General features: G+C 41.2%; 1 protein-coding gene across 10 annotated transcripts in view; it reads left to right on the forward strand.

Annotated features, from left to right (window-relative positions):
- UBR5 (ubiquitin protein ligase E3 component n-recognin 5) overlaps positions 1-22,447 on the forward strand; it is a 167,468-nt gene that overhangs the window by 79,771 nt on the left and 65,250 nt on the right. For all 10 annotated transcript variants that reach the window (XM_075920248.2, XM_075920252.2, XM_075920251.2 and 7 more), the window contains 6 exons: positions 8,695-8,804; positions 12,042-12,154; positions 15,020-15,163; positions 15,248-15,359; positions 15,594-15,748; positions 20,249-20,446. In XM_075920248.2, coding sequence (XP_075776363.1) covers positions 8,695-8,804; positions 12,042-12,154; positions 15,020-15,163; positions 15,248-15,359; positions 15,594-15,748; positions 20,249-20,446 — 832 coding nt within the window. The remainder of the gene's footprint in view (positions 1-8,694; positions 8,805-12,041; positions 12,155-15,019; positions 15,164-15,247; positions 15,360-15,593; positions 15,749-20,248; positions 20,447-22,447) is intronic.

Here is a 22,447-nt window from a genome sequence, read left to right on the forward strand (position 1 = left end):
TATAGTACTTATTTGAAAATTTCCAAAAATTAATGGACTTGTCATTTTGATACGGTTTTGGGCTTGCCTTGGCGCACAAGTCTGTAGTTGCTAAATTGCTTGGGTGTTTCCTCAATTCTTATTCAGATCCATTATTTGGAAAGTTGACATATAATAGTTAGCATAGTGTCATTTTTCTCCCTCTTTACGGTATCTACCATATGGCCACACAGCCATTACTTCGTCCTGGATAGTGAAATGATAACCTGCCAAATGTCACTACTGCATTGGGCACTTTTCAAAGCATTGACTACTACTTTTTTCCTTTTTCCTAATGCTGTTGAGGTTAAATCAGGAGTCAGTAACCTTTCCAAAGTGGTTTGCCAAAATTTAATCCTCCCATCCTGGGCTGTGCCATTCTCCTGGGAGAGGGGAAGAGGCTCGCTCTACTGTTCCACCTCATGGACCACCTTTCTGTGGACCACCAGTTGATAATGGAAACTCACTGTTGATTACATAATTATGCCCAAGCCGTTTTGCTAGTGCCATAGCTAGAGAGCTTCATGATTGCTAAGCAGCCCGGCTCTCCTCCTTCAGCCACTTCTCCAGCAGGTTGCCCAGCACCATGTTGATCCAGGGCCTGGTGGGGTTGGGCACGTCAGTAGCAGTACATTGGAGCTGATGGCAGTGGCCACAGTCGCTGGACTTGGTGCAGCAGTGGCAGCAAGTGTGGTCATAGTGCAGGGCCACTGGCTTACACACCAACCACCAGCACAGGGGACAGCCAGGCAGGGGTCACCCAGCGCCTTGCCTGCTCCCTCAGGGCCGCTGGTAGGCCAGGACAGTAGGCACAGCACCTTCTTGCAGGCTGAGCGCCAATCTCTTGGCAAACTCCCACAATTCCTTGGGCTTCAGGTGGGTCAGCTGGGCGGTGGTGCTGTAGGCTTCCAGAGCCTCAGCCATGTGGCTGGCATGGGCCAGTGTGTCCTGCTGGCACAGACAGAGGTCTTGCTTGGGCTGTGGCAGCTCGGCCAGCTGTGAGCCCTTTAGCTCCATGCCGCCTGCTCTGCTCACTGGCAGCTCCAAAGTGTGGAGGTCCCCCTCCATCAGCAGTGGCAGTGACCTGCAGGAGTAGGTGACGCAGCCGACCGGGGGCTCTGTGCGACAGAGGCAGTCCCATCGGGGGAGGGAGGGAGCTGTGTGGCGCATGGTGGTGGGGTAGTGGGTGGCGGAGTGGCCAGAAACTGCAGGCTACTGGAAACTGGCATATGGATTGGGGAGGAAGAAGGCTGTTGTGCCACCCGAGGAACAGTGGCATGGAGTCTTTTCTCAGTTGCTTCTTCCAATCAAGTAGTGAAATGTCTGGCATGGCTTTCTGGGACACATGGTCAGCATAGGTCTGGCGGAGAGGCTTGTGTGCCAGTGAAAATTGGCTCACGTGCTATAGGTTGCTGACCCCTGGGTTAGATGTTCCCACTAATATTCCTCTTTCTCATATCATCCTGCTTTTGACTAATTTCCTCCTCCAAGTCATTGCTAGTATAGCTCAGTTATAAAGAATGAAGGTAGTCTCTAGGAAATTCAATAACGTGTTTTTCAGCCTATGGCTCTTGAATCCTTGAGGGTCCATGGACTGTCTGATTTCCAAGGAGGTTCATTCCTCCATTTAAAATTTTTTAGGAGTCTGCAAATGGAAAAAAAGTTGAAAACCGCTGCAGTAAAATAAGTGAGAACATTCAAGGTAATGTCCTTATAGTTTTCAGAGGGTATTAGTGTACTTTTTAATTAAAAAATATACAAACTTATTTTTTGGAATATATTTACTTTCCTAAATAGGAACGATAGCTTTTAATTATTATTAGTGAGGGACTGAAATTGCACCACATCTGTTACAATTACAAGTACATTGATCTGTAGTATTCTCTAATTTTTGGATAACAGATAACAAGTTAACACAATTTAAAATAAAAATGTCTTCCTCATACCCTTGAAAGGTGGTAGCTGACTTGGCTATATTGCTTTTGGATTCAGTTATTGAATTATTGGTGTATTCAGGCCCGGGCCTTAGAGCAAAGCGGTTGTCTTGAGCCTCTCGCCTTCAGGGCACTGCTGACCTGTGCCCGCCCATCCCCGGCTTCTCACTCGCTGTCCTCGCTCGCCAACCACAACATGACTCCTTGGGCCTTGCAAACTCTTTGGCCGGGCCTGGGAGTATTTGATCATTTAATATTTGAGACCATATTTGTTGCTTTAGCTTTTATTTGCTGGAGACTAAATATCATTTCCAGCTGTTGGTGGTGCTTGGATGGAGCAATAAATGGTGCTCTTGCATACTCATAATATAGCTGGAGACTTGTAATTGGGCAAACCTGTTAATATTTTTAGTGGAACATGGCTGCTAACTAATAACTTCTTGTTCTAGCTTGACATGACACAATTGAAGGGGAAGGAAAAACACAGTCCAAAAGGGGTTATTCAGTTACTTTATCAATTGGACATGTTGAATTTTTATTTTGAGAGCTTTGAATTGGTGATGCCAAAGTATAAAGGAAAAAAGCTTCCAAGTTTTTTTCCTTTATATATTTTGACATTACCAGTTGGATGTGATCAAACATAGAATCATAGAACTGGAAGAGACCTCAGAAGGTCATCAAGTCCAGCCCCCTGCTCTAGGCAGGACCAATTCCAACTAAATCAACCCGGCCAGGGCTTTGTCAAGCCGAGACTTAAACACCTCTAGGGATGGAGACTCCACTACTTCCCTAGGTAACCCATTCCAGTGCTTCACCACCCTCCTAGTGAAATAGTTTTTCCTAATATCCAACCTGGACCTCTCCCACCACAACTTGAGACCATTGCTCCTTGTTCTGCCATCTGTCACTACTGAGAACAGCCTCTCTCCATCCTCTTTGGAACCTCCCTTCAGGAAGTTGAAGGCTGCTATCAAATCCCCCCTCACTCTTCGCTTCTGCAGACTAAACAGACCCAAGTCCCTCAGCCTCTCCTCATAAGTCATATGCTCCAGCCCCCTAATCATTTTGGTTGCCCTCCGCTGGACCCTCTCCAATGCATCCACATCCTTTTTGTAGTGGGGGGGCCTAGAACTGGACACAATACTCCAGATGCGGCCTCACCAAAGCCGAATAAAGGGGAATGAGGACATCTCTGGATCTGCTGGCAATGCTCCTCTTAATGCAACCTAATATGCCATTAGCCTTCTTGGCTACAAGGGCACACTGTTGACTCATATCTAGCTTCTCATCCACTGTAACCCCCAGGTCCTTTTCTGCAGAACTACTACTTAACCGGTTGGTCCCCAGCTTGTAACTATGCTTGGGATTCTTCCGTCCCAAGTGCAGGACTCTACACTTGTCCTTGTTGAACCTCATCAGATTTCTTGTGGCCCAATCCTCCAATTTGTCTAAGTCATTCTGTATCATATCTCTGCCCTTAAGCGTATCTACCTCTCCCCCCAGCTTAGTGTCACCCGCAAACTTGCTGAGGGTGCAATCCATCCGCTCATCCAGATCATTAATAAAGATATTGAACAAAACCGGTCCTAGAACCGAACCTTGGGGCACTCTGCTAGAAACCGACCGCCATCCTGACATTGAGCCATTGATCACTACCCGCTGGGCCCGGCCTTCTAGCCATCTTTCTATCCATCTTACCGTCCATTTATCCAATCCACAGTCCCTTAACTTGCTGGCAAGAATATTGTGGGAGACCGCATCAAAAGCCTTTCTAAAGTCAAGGTATATCACATCCACTGACTTCCCCATGTCCACCACGCCAGTTACCTCATCATAGAAGCTAATCAGATTGGTCAGGCATGACTTGCCCTTTGTGAATCCATGCTGACTATTCCTAATCACTTTCCTCTCATCCAAGTGCCTCAATATGGATTCCTTAAGGATTCCTTCCATGATTTTTCCAGGAACCGAGGTAAGACTGACCGGCCTATAGTTCCCTGGATCATCCTTCTTCCCTTTTTTGAAGATGGGCACTACATTTGCCTTTTTCCAGTCATCCGGGATTTCTCCCGATCTCCACGACTTTTCAAAGATAATAGCCAAAGGCTCCACAATGACATTTGCCAACTCCCTCAGTACCCTTGGATGCACTAAGTCCGGACCCATGGATTTATGTACGTTTAGCTTTTCTAAATAGTTCCTAACCTGTTCTTTACCCACCACGGGCTGTCCATCTTCATTCCATCTTGCGTCACTTAGCGCGTTAGTCCAGGAGCCGACCTTGTCCGTGAATACAGACGCAAAGAAAGCATTGAGTACTTCAGCTTTCCCCACATCATCTGTCACTAGGTTACCTCTTTCATCCATTAGGGGCCGCACACCCTCTCTGATCACCACCTTCTTGTTAACATGCCCGTAGAAACCTTTCTTGTTATCCTTTACATCCTTAGCCAGTCGCAATTCCATTTGCGCTTTCCATTTGCGCTGATAACCCCCTGGCATTCTCGAGCTATACCTTTAAACTCCTCCCTGGTCATTTGTCCAAGTTTCCACTCTTTGTAAGCTTCCTTTTTGTGCTTAAGTTCACCAAGGATTTCCCCTGTACGCCAGTCCGGTCTCCTACCATGTTTGCCTCTCTTGCTACACGTCGGGATGGTTTCTTTCTGTGCCTTCAATAAGGCTTCTTTAAAATACTGCCAGCTGTCCTGGACTCCTTTCCCCTTCATGTTAACATCCCAGGGGATTCTTCCCATCAGATCTCGGAGGGAGTCAAAATCTGCTTTTTTGAAGTCCAAGATGTGTATTTTACTACTCTCTTTTCTTCCTTTCGTCAGGATCCTGAAATCTACCATCTCATGATCACTGCTTCCCAGGTTGTCACCCACCTCCACTTCCCCTATTAGTTCCTCCCTGTTTGTGAGCAGAAGGTCAAGCTGCGCACGGCCCCTGGTCGGATCCTTCAGCACCTGTGTCAAGAAGTTATCCCCAACATTCTCCAAAAACTTCCTGGATTGCCTGTGTACTGCCGTATAGGTTTCCCAGCAGATGTCAGGGTGATTAAAGTCCCCCACGAGAACCAGGGCCTGCGATCTGGAAGCTTCGCTCAATTGTCCGAAGAAAGCCTCATCTACCTCATCCACCTGATTCGGTGGCCTGTAGCAAACACCAACCACAACATCAATGCTGTTGTTTGCTCCTTTAAACTTAACCCATAGACTCTCAACAGCTTTTTCTCCCTCTTTATACTGGAGTTCAGAGCAATCGTAGTGCTCTTTTACATATAGTGCAACTCCTCCTCCTTTTCTCCCCTGCCTGTTGTTCCTGAACAGTCTATACCCTTCCATGACAGCTCTCCAGTCATGCGAGTCATCCCACCAAGTCTCTGTTATCCCAATTAAATCATATTTCTTGGTCTGGGCCAGGGCCTCCAGTTCTTCCTGTTTGTTGCCCAGGCTTCTCGCATTAGTGTACAAACACTTCAGGTAACCTGTTGATCGTCCTATCTTCTCCATTCGAAACATGGGTCCTCCTTTCTTGCCCCTTCCTCTCTGCATTTCTTCCCGGTATCCGACTTTCCCACTCCCCTCAGGGTTTTGGTCACTCTCCCCTGATGAACCTAGTTTAAAGCCCTCCTCACTAGGTTTGCAAGCCTGCCCGCGAAGATGCTCCTTCCTCTCTTCGTTAGGTGAATCCCATCTCTTCCTAACAATTCTTGCACCCGGAACAGAGTCCCATGGTCGAAGAAACCAAAGCCCTCTCTGCGACACCATCTGCGCAACCACGCATTTACGTCCTCAATTCGACGATCCCTACCCAGTCCTTTCCCTTCAACAGGGATGATGGAGGAGAATACCACTTGCGCTCCAAATTCTTGGATCTTTCTTCCTAGCGCTACATAATCCGCAGTAACACGCTCAAGATCTTTCTTGGCCGTATCATTAGTTCCCACGTGGAGAAGCAGGAAGGGGTAGCGATCCGAAGGTTTGATCAGCTTGGTAAGCATCTCCGTGACATCCTGAATGCGAGCTCCCGGTAAGCAGCACACCTCTCAACATTCCAGGTCCGGACGGCAGAGGGATGGCTCAGTCCCTCTTAGGAGGGAATCCCCGACCACCACCACCCGTCGTTTCCTTTTGGGCGTGGTGGCCGTGGAACCCCCATCCGTAGGACTACGCATCCCATGCCTTCCAGTAGATGGTGTTCCCTTCTGGTTTCTTCCTTGTGAGGTCCCTGCCAGAGCTTTCAGCACTGCAGAGCCTGTGGAGAGAGCTTGAAAGCGATTGCTTACCTCTATAGTATCAGGGGATTCCCGTGCTGGCCTTTTTCCCCTTCTAGAAGTTACATGCTGCCAGTTCTCTTCTTGGTCATGTATTGCCCTCTCTGGCTCTTCTGCCTGCCGTGCTTGAAGGATTAAATGCTGCCTTCTATCGAGGAAGTCTTCATCCTCTCTGATGAAGCGTAGGGTCGACACTTGGGCCTCCAGTCCTCTAATTTTTTCTTCCAAAATGTCGACCAGCTTGCACTTGGTGCAGATGAAATCCGTTCTTTCTTCCGGGAGGAAGACAAACATGGCACACGCTGTGCAGGTAACAACAGCAGACCCATCACCAACCATCGCTGCTGTCCTGGAAAAGGGATTTAAAAAGAAAGGCAAGAGAACCTCCCGCCCTTCCCTCTCCCCTTCCGAACTCCCTCTCAAAACTCCCTGTTAGCAATCACCTGTTCACAAGCTCCTTGGTCGCTTGCCCACTGCCTTATAAACGCCCTTCCCCCACCAAGGCTCAGCCAATCAGCAGAGGCTTCTAGAATTCAAACTTTAATTAGAAGCCAACAGTTTCCACTTGCCAATCACAGCCAATCAAGGGGAGGGAGAGGGCAGAGGGGAGGTGGGGGAGAAAAAAAAAAGCCTCACTCTCAAACACAGGGGGAAATAAATAAATAAATAAACAAAAAAACAAAAAAGAACACACACCAACCCTCACTCACAAACACAAGCTCAGCACACAGCAAGAAAGCCCCAAACACAACCCCCACTTCCCTCAAGACTCCTGTATCTGCTTCTCCTCTACCTGGAGAACTCCCTCTCTAAAGCCTCACTCAAACAGGGAAAGAAAAAATAATTAAATAAATGAAAAAAAAAAAAAAAACCCCACACCACCACACACCAAACAAACACAAGCTCAGCATACAGTAAGAAAGCCCCAATAACAAAACACACTTCCCTCAAGAGTCCTGTATCTGCTTCTCCTTCACCTGTAGAACTCCCTCTCAAAACTCCCTGTTAGCAATCACCTGTTCGCAAACCTTAACTAATGAGCGAAATCTGCAGTGTTTGTTATTCCATCTCAGAAAAAAAACTCAGATTTGCTGGTAAAAACCTGCATTTTCAAATTGTCTAAATGTGTACACATTTGAATTGCATCAAGATGTTATTGCAAGTGTTTGAAACTATGGACACTAAAGCAACATGACTATAGATTGGACCTCTATAGTCCGGACTTGACTCGTCTGGCATCCCTATGGATACTCCTGAGCTGAAGCACTCACGGGGGGGAAAAGCCAGGGGCCCTGTGCTCAGCAACTCCTCCGCTGCCCTCCCAGAACTTGCAAATGCTGCAAATAGCTCATTTGCTGTGTTGAAGCTCAGAGAGGGACAAGCTGTGATTTTGGGAGGGGAAAGGGAGAAACTTGTGGGAAGAGGCAGAGGGTGGCTGTGGAGCCCTGTGTCTGGGGCCTGGTAGCAGAGCTAGACAGCTGTGGGGCTCGATGAGCTCCTGGCCCTCAGCTGTAGGGTTTCCGCTGCCACTCTGTATCTTCCCTCTCCTCACACTTCTCCCCTCCCCTCCCCCAGCTTCTGCTATCCCTGTTCCTGCTCAGTCAATGCCAGCCCCTCTGTTGCCACTGGACAGAGCCTTGCAGTTGATGGTGGCAGAAAGGCCGGCATCGATCTACCCTGTCCAGCAAATTGCCTGGTTTGGGGCCGGTCAGGTGCTGGACTAGGGAGCTACAACCTGTGTTATGTGAAGATTCAGACTCTTTTGTGTACTGTTTCATAGTGGTAATAACATTTTATACTTGAACAATTATGTATTTTAGTAATCTGGAAATTGCTTCAGTTTTGGTAATTATATTGTGAAAAGCTATATATGGTAGTCTCTCCAAAGTTAGTATTCCATTAGTTTCTATTATAAATTGCTTTTAGCCCTCAGTAACTCTGATTTGAAGAAACTGGTTTGAAGAAAATCTTCACTTACCCTAAAAGCAAATTTTCTGTGAAGAAACAAAAGAATACAAAATTGCCAACAACTATTTTGAGTGATAGGTCACTCTCAAAATGAAAATAAAATACATCTTTCTCTCCTTCCCACCCCATCCTCCCAAGAGTTCATATTTGGGGATATTTTAACATTCAGAAATACAGGATTTAAACTCTGCATTTAGGACAGTTATACAGCCAGCTCCTTAATGAAGGACTTAGCATTATCGCTAGACATTACATCTTTATCCTAGTAGCACTATTATGGGATATGTTAAAAACGTAGAAATAAATTAGCATCTTACCATTTAATTTCTAAATTAATCAATCTATTTCTTTAAGTGTTTGCAAAATAAAAGTACTTTTAGCTCTTACACAGATTATAATATGAAATGCTTGGCTTAGGTTGGCTTTTTGTTGAGCAAGACCAAGAAACTGTATAAACCTTGAAACTTAATTAAATATAATTAAATTATTAAATCCTAGGCCTGAAAGCAAACAGGAACCAGTGAAAACTGAAATGGGGCCACCACCATCCCCAGCTTCTACCTGTAGTGATGCATCTTCAATTGCAAGCAGCGCATCAATGCCATACAGTAAGTTTTTCATTTTAGTAGGGCACTGTCTATATAACTTGTTTATATATCACAGTTATACTAAACCTGTCACTGTGTGTATGTATGTTTTAATTTATCTCTGGCATTGACAAGTGCTCTTAACAAGCCAATTCATATCAGTAAAAGGCAGATGTCCTATGAAGAGTGTATTTAACAGATCTTTGACAATGTAACTTTCTGACTCTCTCCAAGTACATTTTTTGTCCTAAGTACAGATCACTCTTTAAAAAAAAATAAATAAATAAAAAGTTTGACGATGGTCTTTAATCCACTTTTGCACAAACTTCAGATTTGATAGCGTTCTTCCAATATACAATTTTAGAATAAACAGTGGGAGTTTAGTCCTGGGTATCTTAAAGTAAATATGGTAAATTTCAGTCATGGAACTTGTTGCAGATTTATACAAAAGCCAGTAATTGTATGATGCTCATCTGGTAGAAACGCTGTCATTAGTTATACAGAGATGTCCATTATAACCTGTTTTCATATGTTTAGAACTTCCTAGACTGAAAGTCTCTAAGGATATACTGAAGGGCCACATAATTACCTAAATTAGGGTATGTCTACACTACCACCCTAGTTCAAACTAGGTTGGTAATGTAGGCAACCGGAGTTGCAAATGAAGCCCGGGATTTGAATTTCCCGGGCTTCACTTGCATCTTGCCGGGCGCCGCCATTTTTAAATGTACGCTAGTGCGAACTCCGTGTCGCGCGGCTACACGCGGCACGGAGTCCGCACTAGCGGACATTTAAAAATGGCGGCGCCCGGCAAGATGCAAATGAAGCCCGGTAAATTCAAATCCCGGGCTTCATTTGCAACTCCGGTTGCCTACATTACCACCCTAGTTCGAACTAGGGTGGTAGTGTAGACATACCCTTAGAGAACTTTAGGTTCAGACCTACAATACTCATTTATTGGTATAGCCATTTTCCACACAGTTTTAATACTATTTCTTTTGACTTTAAAGATTTCAGCCCATAGCTACCTGTTTAATCTTCCTTTGTAGAAAAGTTTAAGCACTAAAATCTTTCAGTGTTCATGTAGTTACGCTTCAGATTTTCCAGCTGTTAAAAGACCGCATGTTTTCAGTGACGTGCTTATATATTCATGTGAATTTTAAAGCTGTGAGTGCAGAGATAAAAATGTGTAGAACTTATAAACTTTTTTTTTCCTATTTATTTTTAAAAGTACAAAATCATATGTTCATGTAGGATTGGTTAATATGAACTTTTAAAGTTAAGGAAGAAAAGGGAAGAAAATATTAGTTAACTCAGCCATATTCAGTATTCCCTCCAAGATTTTCCATCCATGAGCGGAGTGAGTTTCATTACGTGAACCGATATTGAGGTTGTGTGCGCCACTGTGACACCCGCCAGTTAGTAACAGATATTATATTATTAAATCAATAAAATAAAATGTTATAAAAGAAAAAAATACAAAAATGAGATAATTAACAAGGTACGTGACTTTATTTTTTGAATATGAAATCAAATAAAAAGAAAATTAATACTGCAAAACGTTCAGTTAGCAATTTGGTATCTTACATGTATCTGTTCCTCTGAGGCAAAAACAAAATTGTCCATCACCTTGATATAGCAAACAAAATATTTTATGATTAGTATCAATACATGAAATGAAATAGTTGTTGCACTTCATGCTTGAAATTAAAGATTATTTAATCGGTTCATTTCTGAGAATTCCCTATTATCTAGGAAACATGGTTTTTAAATATTTCAGTTGTTTACGTATCACAGATCTTTCATTCTTCAAAGCTGGTCTAATTCAGCTCTGTGGAAAGATTGAGGAATGAAATCCTTCTGTATATTTTTATTTTCATTTATTTTTTATTTCTGTGTCTAAGCAGTATCTGAGTAACATGGTTAGACAGTAAACTTCAGCATGGTAGTACCAAGTTAGCACAGTGTCGTTCTTAGATGTGGATTGCTCTCTCTTATAAGTGCTTCCTGCCTTGTACCCTGAACAGGAGTAAAGTAGCTGCAGTTACCTGGGGGAAAAGAGGAAGGGGCAGAGGAGTGTTTTTTTTTTGTTTTGTTTTGTTTTGTTTTTTAAAGCAGCCCAACAAAGCTTGGGTCTTCCGCCATAAAGCGGGAAGGGGCAGGGAACACACAGCAGCTGGCTGCTCAGGCTTTTTTAAAAAAATAGTCTAACAAAATGAATGCTGCTGGAGAGGGGGGAGGGGGCAGGGGACACAGGGCTGCCAAGGTGTGTGTTTTTTTTTTTTTTTTTTTTTTTTTTTTTAGAGCAGACCAACGAAACATGGGGCTGCTGCTGAAGAGAGGGGAGGGGGAGGGGACAGGGGGCACAGAGCTGCATGGAAGGCTGTTGCTTTTTTAAAGCAGCTCTTACATTCCCCCATCTCTGTTCTTCCGCCTTCTCTTCTTCCCCCCTCCCCCCCAGGCCCACCAGCTTACTTTTTTTCACTTCCAACTACAGTGTCAGGAGCAGTCTGGAAGAAGTACCTCATTAGTGCAGGGCTTCAGGCTCGCTGCTGTGCGGCTCTGCTAATGAGGTGGGCGGGTCTTTAATTCTTCCTGCACGGCTGCGCAAGCATGCAGCCTACAGGGTATTATGGCCATATTACACTATTAACAAGAGTATACATATGCCTCTTAACATTTGCTTTTGAGATGTTGATCTTTAAATTTTTAACACTGCCACAAATACGTTGCAACCCAGGTCCAAAACGTTCTTTATCACCTTTACCACACTAATGTTGTTCTAGTCAACTCGCAAATAATGCCCTGGGATAATAGTTGGCAGAATTTTGCAAATAAATATGCCATATTTATTTATGTCTAAGTTAAGGATCTTGTTCTAACTTCATTTCTTATGTCCTTTATCGTAATTACAAGTTAAGGGTTTTTTAAGTTCTTCAGTACTCAGAATTTAACATAGGGAATAAACAAACGTGGCTAGGAATAAATTAACATCGCTTTAATAGACTATTTTAGTTCGTTTTTATTATGGAACAGCATTATAGTTTGATACAGATTTATTAGTAAAACCGTGTAAGCACTGTTAAGGAATTCAGTCAAGCTACTCTGATTTCAGGCAGTATTAGAATTGAACTAAATTTTACCTCTGATTTAACTTTTGATTTGAGTACTAGGCATAAAGTAAGATCTCTGCTATATTTAGATGCAATGTTCCACGTTTCAGATTTTTTGGTACTTATTATTCTGTTGTTGTCTAAGAACGACGACGGTCTACTCCTGCTCCGAAAGAAGAAGAGAAAGTGAATGAAGAGCAGTGGTCTCTTAGGGAAGTCGTGTTTGTAGAAGATGTTAAGAATGTTCCTGTTGGCAAGGTTTGTTTAAAATGAATTCTGATTGCTCTCGTTTTAATTGCTGTGTAACAGCCTTTTCTTTTGGTTGGCTGACTGTACAGTTGGTTTTACTTTGGTTGTAAAGTGACCCAGTTGGGGGCAGATGGAAGTAGTGTTGGTAGTGCTTCTTGTCAGTACAGCTTTTGTCAGATTTTAATATTTGTTCTTAACACAATCAAAGATGCTTATCAATGGCATACTAGGGATGTGAATGGTTAACCTTAGTGGTGAAGCTTACTGAGTAGTGGTTAACCATAACCTGGAAGCAGCTGCAGGCAGGGGGCTGCTGATTCCCAGCCCACGCAGACTTGTGGGCTGGAAGTTAGGCTCATGTGGGGCAGCAGGGCTGCAATTTCCACACTCCTCCCACCCCTTGCACAAAGCTGCTTACTCCCAGCCAGCAGAGATGGAGCGGCCTCTGCCCACAACATGGGCTGGAATGCGCCTCCTCGCCTCTGTTTAAGTCAAAATGCTGACTCTGAATGAAGTAATCTTTTATTTTCTCTGGACTTGAGCCAAGCCAAAAATTGCAAGGAAGGCACAGATTTTTGGTCTTTCTTGAAAATTTCCTACATTAGAGACAATAATATAGCCCCTGATGTCTAGCAATATCATGGTGAGTCAAATAAGCTTTATTTTTAAGACAACATTACCAGAAAATGTTTGAGCAAATCTGTTGATGAAGTGGGACCCTAGAAAATAAGAACATTAGGAGTAGAAATAAACTGACTTGATTACTGGAAACTGGGAATAATTATATTTAATTTTTTTTACTAAATGGTACCATCAGGGTATTTCCCACTTTATTTAAGAACACCTGTTTGGTCCTGTATACGTCTGAAAACTGGGGTACTTATCTTATCTTTTTTCTTTTTTTTTTAAAGGGGGTACTTTGTTTCTCAGCTTTTTTGTATACTAGTCTATATTAGTTGTTAGCCTAAATTAGTCTTCTGCAAAGGCACTGAGCCCTATGGGGAGAAACCTCTCCAGAATTGCCACTTGGTGCTGAGGAACAGAACTTACCATTGTGAAAACTTTCAATATTTTTTCTCTGCTTCGCTTTTTTTAGTATAACTTAATGAAATGCACAAGAAAGTGTGTGTGTTCCATTTTAGTAACTACATATTTTTATATCTGGTAAGTGGTAAATTTACTGAAATATTTTCTTTCAACCAAGTATTAAAATACTGGAAAATTAAGGTAAGAATAGTAGACAATTATATGTTTTATGAGTGGAATGCAGGATCAGGAGAGACTAGTGAAAGTAACTAAATGCCATAGAAGGTGAATTTTGCTTCTGGAAATATATTTAAAGTTCAGCGTCTTTATTTGCTTTCTTTTGTTGTAAATCAGCTTATCTTTTTAATGACAACTCTTAGAGGCTAATTCTTACTGTGTGCTCGTGTACAATATGTGCATATATTTTGTTACTAAAATTGTAAGATGAATATTGCCTGGTGTATTTTAGTTTGAGGGAATTCTCACAAATTATATGAATTTGTGAGAATTTGTACTAGCAGTGTGGAGTGTCTGTAGTAAAGACTTCTGTTTCTGAAACACATGTCTAAGTCAAATATTTTTATTAAAATTAATAAAACACCAGAGCTGCTTTCATTGAGTCAAAACTAAAATAAAATGAATGAAAAATGAGTCTGAGCTACTTGACTAGCTTTAAGAAAGATCTGCTGTTGTATATTGGTCATCTACTTTTTCTCTATAGGAAAATAATATATTGGATCCAAACCCTTGGATTTATGAACTCTGTGTATAACTGGGATCAGAACACCTTATTTTTTACTTCGTAATTATTTGCTTGATTTGTCAGTGGGGGATTTATCATGACTAGTTAATCTGCACATAAAAGCCAGTGACTATCATAGCATCTGTCAATGAAGGAGCCACCTTAATGGTTTTCTTTCCCGGGCACTCACTTCTCATCCTGTCTTGCACAAATTTTCTTGAATGAAAGTTTTATCAAATCAACTCTGAATGACTATTAGTTTCTTTCTAAGTAAAGATTTTCAGTTTTGGTGCTTTACCTTAAAAGAAACAAAACAAAAACAAAGTGATTCTTAGGGTCACTGCATTTTTTTTTTGTTCTGTAAGTATTTCTTTTTATTGAATATATGAAAAGCAGCTCAGTTGCTTTAAATGGTGACTGAAATGCAATCAGAAGTCTAGAGCAGATTAGTTTTAGGTAGATGTGTTTATTTGTTAGATGCTGGGGAGAGCTCTAACTTTTTCCCCTGCAGCAGGTTACAATAATCTTGAAGAGGGGAGAAAAGGCAACATGATGGTGCTCCTGATGGATCTGTACTGAATCTTAATATCTGTCTTCATGAACACAATACTAAATTGAGGAACTTGTTTGGCAAGCATACCAGTCATGCATATAAAATGAGTAATTTTCAAGGGCAAGTAGCACTTAGAATTTCAGAAGAAGGGCCTGAGTGACAAAGATGCTGCTTGTAGTGTAAATGTTCTTGGGCATCCGTGGCTGCATCCTTAGACTCCAAGAATTTTAGTAGTAAACTATTTTTGTGATGTGATTGGGGCAAGTAAATAAGGCCACTCTATTCACACTGTCATGCTGTTGCTTTCCATAGTCATTCCAGTACTAGATTGGGTGGGCCTTAAGATATTCACCTTAACAAACAGTGCACAGGTGTGCAGTAACTACAGAAGAATAATGCTCCTAATAAATAGGGGCCTCTGAATTAAAACTTACCTCTCAGACCAAACTACTGTGCTTTGACAAAAAGGCTCAGGATATATAAAATTACTTTTCAGATTCATCTCAAAGATTTTAGTAATACATCAATTATATTTAACATGTTCTGCTTATAGGTACTAAAAGTGGATGGTGCTTATGTTGCTGTGAAATTTCCAGGCACATCCAGTAATACGAACTGTCAGACCAGCTCTGGTTCAGATCCTGATCCTTCTTCCCTTCTCCAAGATTGTAGGCTGCTCAGAATAGATGAACTCCAGGTATGTTGGATGGAGAAACAAGTAACAGGAAATTGAAATTTCTTCATGCTGTTTGCATGCTGAAATCTTATACTTGTTTTTTAGGTAGTCAAAACCGGTGGGACTCCAAAAGTTCCAGACTGCTTCCAAAGGACTCCCAAAAAGCTATGTATTCCTGAAAAAACAGAGATTCTAGCAGTGAATGTAGATTCAAAAGGCAAGTGGTTTTTCTAAATTATTCTGCTGCACTTCTATGAAGTATCTTTCTATTCTATGATTCTATGATCTTTTCCCTTTGTGAAAAACATGCAAATGGTTCAGATTATTAAGGTGCATGCTTGTTTGCATAGATTAATTGATCATTACAGATGCAATACCTTGTTGTATTACTGAATACCGCCAATGAGAGAGATGTTGGAATTCTTTCATTCTTGTTTCTGTACCTTTGAAGGGGTGCATGCTGTCCTGAAGACTGGGAACTGGGTTCGATACTGCATATTTGACCTTGCTACAGGGAAAGCTGAACAAGAAAATAATTTCCCCACTAGCAGCATTGCTTTTCTGGGCCAGAATGAGAGAAGTGTTGCCATTTTTACAGCTGGACAGGTTTGTTTGGGTTTTCTTGTTCATTTCCCTGTTAGATTTTAGTTATTTAACTTCTCAGTACTTTAGTTCTCCTAATCTGTCAAATGGGAATGCTGTTTATCTTTCTAACTCTTGTTTAAGAGTTTGCAAGAGCTGGGATTTTCAAATGGTTTAAGGGAGCTGTGCATCCAACTAAGTTGACTTTCTTGGAAATTAGGCACTTAAACACTGTTGAGCATATTTGAAAACTAGGGCTGTCACTTAATCACAGTTAACTCTAATTTATCTCAATTTAAAAGTAAAAACAATCACAGTTTTAATCACACTGCTAAAATAGAATATCAACCAACATTTAACAACTATTTTGGATGTTTTTTTTATACGTTTTCAAATATATTGATTTGAATTAAAACAGAATGCAACTGTACAGTGATCACAATAATTTTTATTATAAATATTTGCACTGTAAAAATAAGCAGAAGAAACAGTATTTGTACGAGGCGAATTGAAAAATACACTTTCATAATAGAGATTACACTACAGTAATGTTAAAATGTGCTTCTTGTTCAGACCTTCACAGAATCAAGTTTGCTTATGTTTCCAGAAGATAATGCTGTCTGCTTCTCATTTTCAATGTCACCTGAAAGGGAGAACAGGTATTTACATGGCACTGTTGAGGCCAGCATTGCAAGCTATTTAGTGCCAGTTGCTCTAAGGATTCATTTGTTCCTTCCTACTTCAACTGCCATTCCAGTGGACATATATTCATGCTGATGATGGGTTGTACTCAATAACGCTCCAAAGCAGTGCAGACCAACACATTCCATTTTCATCATCTGAGTCAGATGCCACCAGCAGAAAGTTGATTCTTTTTTGGTGGTTCAGGTTCTATAGTTTCCACCTGGGAGTGTTAATCTTTTAAGACTTGTATAAGAATGCTCCACAACTCCTACCCTCTAAGATTTGGAAGGCACATCAGAGTCATAAACCTTGGGTCAAGTGCTGTAGGTATCTTTAGAAATCTCACTTTCTTTGTTTTGTCAAATCTGCAGTGGAAAGTATTCTTAAAACGAATATGTGCTGGCTCATCGTCCGAAACCATTATAACATGAAGTATATGGGAGAATGTGGGGAAAACAGAGCAGGAGACACATTCTCCCCCCCAAGGAGTTCAGTCACAAATTTACTTAACACTTTTTAAAACAAGTATCATCAGCACTGAAGTATGTCCTCTGAAATGGTGGCTGAAGCATGAAGGGACATATGAATATTTAGCATATCTGTCACATAAATGCCATGCAATGCTATTTACAAGTGCCATGGAACATCTGTTTTCACTTTTAAGGCCAGGTCTACACTAGGGGGTAATGTTGAACTAGGGTATGCAACTCCAGCTATTTTTAGTTTACCTCAGAGTCTCCACTGTGGACACTCAACAGGAAAAACTCTCGTCTCAACTCCCCTTACCCTTCTCACTCTGCTGGAAAACTGGAGTCAACTGGAGCATGATTAGTAGTCAGTTTTATGGGTCTTTACTAGATGTGCTAAATTAACTCCCGGGAGATCAATCCTCACAGTGCTGACCTGAGTAAGTGTAGGTAATGCCTAAGTGACATTATAAAAAAGAAGCGGTCAGATTCTGGTAAAAAAAACAAAAAAACTTCATTCTCTACAACCTGATGTGCACTGTATAGTGCAAGGTTGAAATAAGATATGTAACTCTTATGTTAAATACATCGATTCCAGCTACTTATCTTAGATTTTGTTTCTGTGCTGTCCACACAGCAGGAGGCCTACAGGAGCAAATGCAGTAATTGCTCATTTAACACTATAGATGTGTTTCTGAAAATGTTCATACTAAGCGAAAACGTGCTTTGCGGGATCAATTTTCCTATTAAAAATAATGGAAAAGGTGGAAGTTGCTTTTCAGGTGGTGGTGGCAAAATCAATTTTTTGTTGGTGCTGGGTCGTCAATGTCAACATTAGATATCTAGCAACACAAGTTGCTGCGGTTTGTGAAAACACAAAGATAAACACGTGAGTGAGCGGAGGAGTGCTGTGACCACATATATTCATCCGCTCGTGTATTACCGCTGTTTTCACCAGCTTATACCGCCGTGCAAAGTAGTCTGCCACTTGATTATTTTCGTGTTATTTTGGGGACAGTTGTGTTATTCGAAAAATGTTCCCTAAAAAGAAATTGTGCTAGTGCGAAAACATGTTAAGCAGGAACGTGTTAAACGAGTAATTACTGTGCTCCCATTGGCTTCCTTTACTCCTCATAAAGGGAGGAGTACCAGATGCCAGCTGGAGCTGCCCTGAGTATTTGATTTACAGGTCCACACTAGACTTGCTAAATTGACCATCAGAAGATCGAACTCTGGAGCGTTGATCTTCTGTGTAGTATAGACAGTGATTGCCTGAACAAGAAGTAGGACTGATTGATTGGACTTGTAGACACATTTTACATTTAAAAAAAAATTTAATGCAGTTATTTTTGTGTACATAATTCTATATTTGTAAATTCAACTTTCAGACATTACACAATAGTACTTGTAAAGGGGGAATTGAAAAATACTATTTCTTTGGTTTTTACACTAAATATTGTAATAGAGGAAGCACAGTACAGTTTGTATTCTGTCTTGTAATTTAAATCAATATATTTGAAAATGTAGAAAACATCTAAAAATAATTAGTATTTTATTGTTTAACAGTGTGGTTGATTGTCACTTTTTTTTTTTCCAAATGCTTGACAACTCTATTGAAAATCCCATGTCAGTACTTTGAAATCCTTGGATGGAAGGCACAAAATATTTTCATTTTAGAGGAAGCAGCCACTGCTTCAGTGAATTCTTCAGTGTGCAGCAATTATGTCTTTGTTGAGGGAGAAAATAGATTTTCATATGACCCATTTCTGAACTTTTGAAAATAGCAAAAACTACATGCTCAGTGTGTTAGGCTTGTTACGCATCTGTTTATTAGGAGCCTTAATGAAGACTTAGCCACTAACACATGCCTGTGTAGCACATCTTCTCTTAGGGGCATTCTGAACAACTAAGCCCCCTTGAAGTACTTCTAGAAGCCTGACACTTCTCAAATGTTTCTTAGACTTGGGATTTTTTTCAAATGGAGCCTCCTCTTTGGGTTCCTGTGGCATCAAGGATGACTAGTCTGCAGTGGTGCTGTATAGACAACTGGGTCTGGCGTGGACTTACATGCTTTGTTTGCATTGTTTTACAAGTCAGGGCTTCTAAATCCTGTGATGTTAATCTGCTTCTTTTAAGTTTGTCTTTCCCCTCTTAAAATAATCAAAATGATCATCATAATCAAAAAGGGTTTAAAAGTATGTTAAATCAGTGTAAAATTTGCATGGTTAAATACACAAATCAGGTAATCCCAAATTTAAAAGTGAACATGTAGACTTAATTCAGTATTGTAAAGCATATGTAAGAGGGCTGTCTCTAATTGTATATCCCTTATTTCTTAATACCGGTTATTAACTAAAGGGTATAAAGGAAAATATAAGTATAGCAGTATTGCTTTTTTTTTTTTCTATGTTGTGTAGCCACGACTGTAGCCTTGCTTAGGTGACATAAGTGAATAATGGCTGTGCAGACATACACATGTATTCAGAAGAAGAAACAAACAAACAAAAAAATTCAGTGATTTCTGCAAGCTTTTGTATGAATCAATCTTTAGTAAAGAAGTATGAAAAAGTTTGTCGAAGACATTCTTAAAAAATGTAAAATTCATTGTTTCAGTTCAAGTTTGTCTTTGTCAATAAATTATGGTCTCAAAGATCCAGGTGTGGTATTAGGATTGATATGTACTTCATTTTAATTACTATAAGGCTGTCTCTACACTGGCGCGATCTTGTGCAAAAGCGGCCGCTCTTGCGCAAAAACTTGCTACCTTTCTACACTGGCCATGTGTTCTTGCTCAAGTAAACTGACATTCTAGTGTATGAAATCAGGGCTTCTTGTGCTAGAACTCTGACGCTCCCGCTCAGGACGCAAGAGGCCAGTGTAGACAGGTGACATGAATTACTTGTGCAAGAAAGCCCTATGGTTAAAATGGCCATCAGAGCTTTCTTGTGCAAGAGAGCGTCTGTACTGGCAAGGATGCTCTTGCGCAAAAGCACATCTCTTGTGTAAAAGCACATGCCAGTGTAGACGCTCTCCTCTGGAAGAGTTTTTGCAGAAGAACTCTTCCGCAAAAGAGTTTTTGCGTGAGAACGTGCCAGTATAGACATAGCCTAATTGTTTTAAGCATTTATTTGTGCTAGTGCCTGTGTTACGCTAGGCACTTCCCAGTCATCCAAGAAAAGGTGGTTCTTGCCCTGAGGAACTCAATTTAAGAAGAGTAGAGAGAGGATATGAATTTCAGATCAACTAGACTTCTTCTAGGTAGCATGGCAGAAATAAGTCTTTAGGAAGGACTTAAAACTGGTAATACATTATATGATTTTTAACATACATATTTTGCAAAATGGCGATTTATTTTTAATTTGTTTTTATGTAGGAATCTCCTATTATTCTTAGAGATGGAAATGGAACTATTTATCCAATGGCAAAAGATTGCATGGGTGGAATAAGAGATCCTGATTGGCTTGATCTTCCACCTATTAGTAGTCTTGGAATGGGTGTTCATTCCTTAACAAATCTTCCTGCTAACTCAACCATCAAAAAGAAAGCTGCTATCATCATCATGGCTGTTGAGGTAACATTCTGTGTCTTGCTTACTTCAATACTAAGTGATAATCTTAATAAATGCTTTTAAAAATGGTAAAGCAGTTTGGTATTTAACTCTTAAGTTATCATTGCAATTAAGTAATATATATTAGATATATTAGATATATAGATATTTCCCTGTATCTCTCTGCAAGTCTGTTTCTTCAAGAATCCCTAATGGTAAGAGGAAGGACCACCCAAATTTGGTATGCGACTTCCTCTTATCCTACCTTAAAGTAAGGTCAGAGTTTGGTTGTGCCAAGAAAAGAGGATGTTTTTGGAATGTGATAGTTTTCCATAGTATGGAAGCCGGGGGGGGGGGGGGAGATGCAGATCGTGATCCTTAGTCACCCCTAGGGGCAATGAGTGCGGGAGAGCTATCCTCCAGAGTCACCACTAGGGGCAGTCTCACCACTGAGCAAGTGGCTATCTGGGGATGGGGCTCCACAATCTGGCCTGCCACTGGTAAGTGGCCTCCCTACCTAACTACTCTTCCCTCCCACACCACAGCTTGCATGGCCCCTCCTTTCATTCTGGCCCCAGAGAATGCTTGGGGAAGGCCTGTGCACTGCACCCCTCCCCGGGCAGGGCCAAAGGAGGAAGCCTACGTGGCCTCTGTCCCTCCTGGCCAGGCACAGGTAGCACTATTGGGGTTGTGTGTGGCCACCTCTGCCTCCCTCAGGCTGGGTTCAGGGAATGCCAACACAAGAGAGGCCTGTGAATCCCCTGCCCAGCACTCCCTCCGTCCCACTCACATCCCAGGTTGCCCCTTTTTTATAAACATGAAAAACAAGCACAACTATGTAATGAACCATAAGGTCTTTGACACAACTCCAATATGATATTTTTTAATTATCCCTTTATAATTGTTAGAATTATTAGTGATTATGTGTCTAAAGTGTTTAAAATATTGACTGTTTCTTACATATAATTGTATTGTTCTGTTTAGTGATGTAAATAACCGTTTACATAGTTAACTGGTTAAACAACTAAAATTATAACATTTAACCAGTTAACTGTTGGCAGGCAGGCAGTGCTGGGTTCCTGTCTTCCCAGTCCAAGTGAAATTGGTCCAGGTCCCACAGGACTGCTGTGGGATGCAGGTGGAACTTCTCCAGCCTGCTTTGGTTGTCTGTGCAACCAGTTACTCAGTAAACCTAAAGCTTATCGGGTAACTGGTTAACCTTTAACATTCCTAATTCTGTTAAGAATGTAGGTGTTTTCTGAAGTTATCAAAAGTTTGTCGTCTTACTGTAAATGCACTTTAGCTTGCATGTAATTTGACTTAGTGCTAGAAATGTTAAAGGAGGAATTGTAGAAGTGATACCTTGTGAATCTCCACTATTGTGATATATAAAATCTTTGGGGCAGAACCTCTCACTTGACTCCTCTGTAAAGTGCCATATTAAATTGACATTGAGTCTTGCATTGGGGGTATAATGAGGAAAAGAGGTCACCCAGACAATTTCAACCCTCCTCACCCAACTTTTACTGTTTTTATGAGAAATCCCCGTAAGTCAACTGATACAGACTACTTGCTGTGTCCCTTGAATCCTACCATTTTGCTGCATTACATAGTCATGAATCCTAGAAATACTGTATTTTTTGAATTGATGTAGCCAGGTATGATGCCAAGCTATTGTAAGTTTCACATATGATTGATATTTCAGCATGTCCTTTTTCTTCAATTTCCTTCTATTTGGTTACAGTAGAAATGGCATTCAGACTTAATATAAGATGATGAGATCATAACATTAAAAAAGGAAGTCTTTCTGATATACAGTAATTCCTCATTTAACACTATAGATATGTTTCAGAAAATGATTGTGTTAAGTGAAAACGTGTTATGCGGGGTCAGTTTTCCCATTGAAAATAATGGAAAAGGTGGGGGTTGCGTTTCAAGCAGTGGTGTCTGTTGGGACCAGGATATAAGGTTGGGGGAGAAAGGGGACTGAGTTACAGTAGGGAGGGGAGATGTTTGGCTCTGGGG

The sequence above is a fragment of the Pelodiscus sinensis genome, chromosome 2, assembly GCF_052426305.1.
Source record: "Pelodiscus sinensis isolate ZL-2025 chromosome 2, ASM5242630v1, whole genome shotgun sequence".
Taxonomy (NCBI): domain Eukaryota; kingdom Metazoa; phylum Chordata; order Testudines; family Trionychidae; genus Pelodiscus; species Pelodiscus sinensis.